The sequence below is a fragment of the Diprion similis genome, chromosome 8, assembly GCF_021155765.1.
Source record: "Diprion similis isolate iyDipSimi1 chromosome 8, iyDipSimi1.1, whole genome shotgun sequence".
NCBI lineage: Eukaryota > Metazoa > Arthropoda > Insecta > Hymenoptera > Diprionidae > Diprion > Diprion similis.
The window spans coordinates 19,954,427-19,956,484 of record NC_060112.1 but is presented as its reverse complement, the minus strand read 5'-3'; the positions used below and the strand labels follow the sequence as shown (position 1 = coordinate 19,956,484).

The 2,058-nt window shown below is 43.0% G+C and overlaps 1 protein-coding gene across 1 annotated transcript; it reads left to right on the top strand.

The window, feature by feature from the left end:
- Positions 1-776: 776 nt before the first annotated feature.
- On the top strand, positions 777-1,666 carry LOC124409117 (NF-kappa-B inhibitor cactus-like). The gene is made up of 2 exons (XM_046886538.1): positions 777-1,317; positions 1,357-1,666. The coding sequence occupies exons 1-2, from the start codon at positions 1,220-1,222 to the stop codon at positions 1,664-1,666; spliced, it is 408 nt and encodes a 135-aa protein (XP_046742494.1). The 5' UTR covers positions 777-1,219.
- The last annotated feature ends 392 nt before the right edge of the window (positions 1,667-2,058 follow it).

Genomic DNA, 2,058 nt, shown 5'->3' with positions numbered 1-2,058 from the left:
CAAGATGAAACATCAAGCTCATTCCATATTGAAATCTTCATTTTTTTTGTAAATGGTCGTAACTCAAATGTGACCTCTTCGAACGTCCTGCGTCTTCTCCTCCTGCGTACAGAACTCAATGATGTTTCTACAGAACTCGACGATGTTTCTGCATCCAACGGATGAAACTTTTTGAAATTAGTTTTGACAGTTACCTCCGTGCATTCGGTTTGTTGCTGACGAAAAATCGTAAAATCGTTTCTCAAATCTTGCAGCATCTTCAGTTGTTGTTGACGAAAAATCGTAAAATCGTTTCTTAAATCTCGCAGCACCTTCGGTCGTTGCGAGCAGCAACCTGAAAAATGAGACATGGATTATGCACATGGTTTCGTAACATGTCACGAGGAGATATATGATTTTCATCATGTGCTTACAGTTGCTAAGTGCTTCTTCAGCTCTTGGAGTGGCAGATGATGGATTTGGCTGGCTCGAAAGAAGTTCGTCGGGTGAATGAAATGTTTCAAATTCGTCTGGTGCAAATTCCTGTTCTAGCTGTAGCTCTGATTTTATCGTAATCGAAGCGAGCTCAGCATCGACAAACTCTTTCAGCCGTTCACTGCAATCTTCAACCTCTGTAAACAGAATGGAATATAATTAGATATAACGCGAAAGAAGTTTCATTGAAAATAAAGGATTCAGTAAGAAGTGCTGGCTTACTGATGGCTTCGACGTTGCTGGCGCTGCCCGGTATCGCAGGAGATGCAATAAAAATTCATGGCTCGTCCAAGCTTGCCGGAGATGAAGCGAACCGCATATCACGTATGAACTAAACCGAGTAGTAAGCCGTAATAAAACAGACTATGTTCCGAAAGACTGAAACTCTGGAAGACTTTGCAGATTAGCAAGGCTCGATTGGCACAACGCCGTAAGATTCAAGATAATCTGAAACTGAAACCCAAAAAGCATAAAAAAGATACCCCAAAACCACAACGTTGCACGTGATGGGTAAACTCCAAAAATCATCACAGATCAGGTCAAGACATTCAAGGTTAAAGATAAGAATACTAGCTGACGTCCCAGATATGTATCATTAACTGTTCGAATGTTAAATATAGTCGAGTCACGAAAACAGTATGATAACCTCTGACCCCGTGATAAATGGGTACGAATCGAGGAATATGGATCATTACGTTCACGAACTTCTTTCAGGTTGGTCGCATATTTCAACTACTTTATAAAAATGGAAAAGTCTGCATTTGAAGATCTGTTTAAAAGAGACCGAGAGACGGGAGAGACAATCTTTCACGAGCTGGCGGAATGTGGAGCGTTGAGGGTACTGTACCGGATTCACGAGCTGGCGGAATGTGGAGCGTTGAGGGTACTGTACCGGATTCACGAGCGGACCAGCGGAGCATTCGTCAACTTAATACAAATCAAAAACTACCGTGGTGAGCTTTGCACTCACGTAGCTGCGAGATGTCACAGCGGGATTCGTGCCATAAACCTTATCGAAATACTAGTACTGATGGGCGCTGATGTGAATGAAAGGGAATCATGCGGAGGTGAGACCGTACTTCATACAACCGTTTTCAAGAGAGATTACGAGCTGGCAGAGTGGTTGTGCAAACATCCACAAATCAATTTAGATGCGAGAAATTACGGTCGACTGACGGCCTTTCAAATATGAATCATGCTGAGGTCGCTGAGAGTGAATCTAGTGCCACTTTCAGCATCGGAAATTGAAGCACATCTATCCAAAACCCGGGAGTCTAGGACACAGCGAGAATTATCATCTACACCAGCTCCCGAAGTTACAGACCGTGCCTCAAAACCCTCGAAACTTCGTTCTCCAAGAAACAAACGAGATTCAACATCTGTAGCTCCGAGAGTTACAGAACCCGTTGCCCTAAAACCTCTTTCTTCAGAAGAACAAAGTTCACAACGTGAACCTATGGAAGTTATTGACTCTATCCCGGAACCTCTTCCTCCAATGGAACGAAATCCATCAATTGCACTTACGGTACTAGAAGCAGCCACTTCTTCAGAACGCTTTCAATGTGCACATCATATTCGACAAAT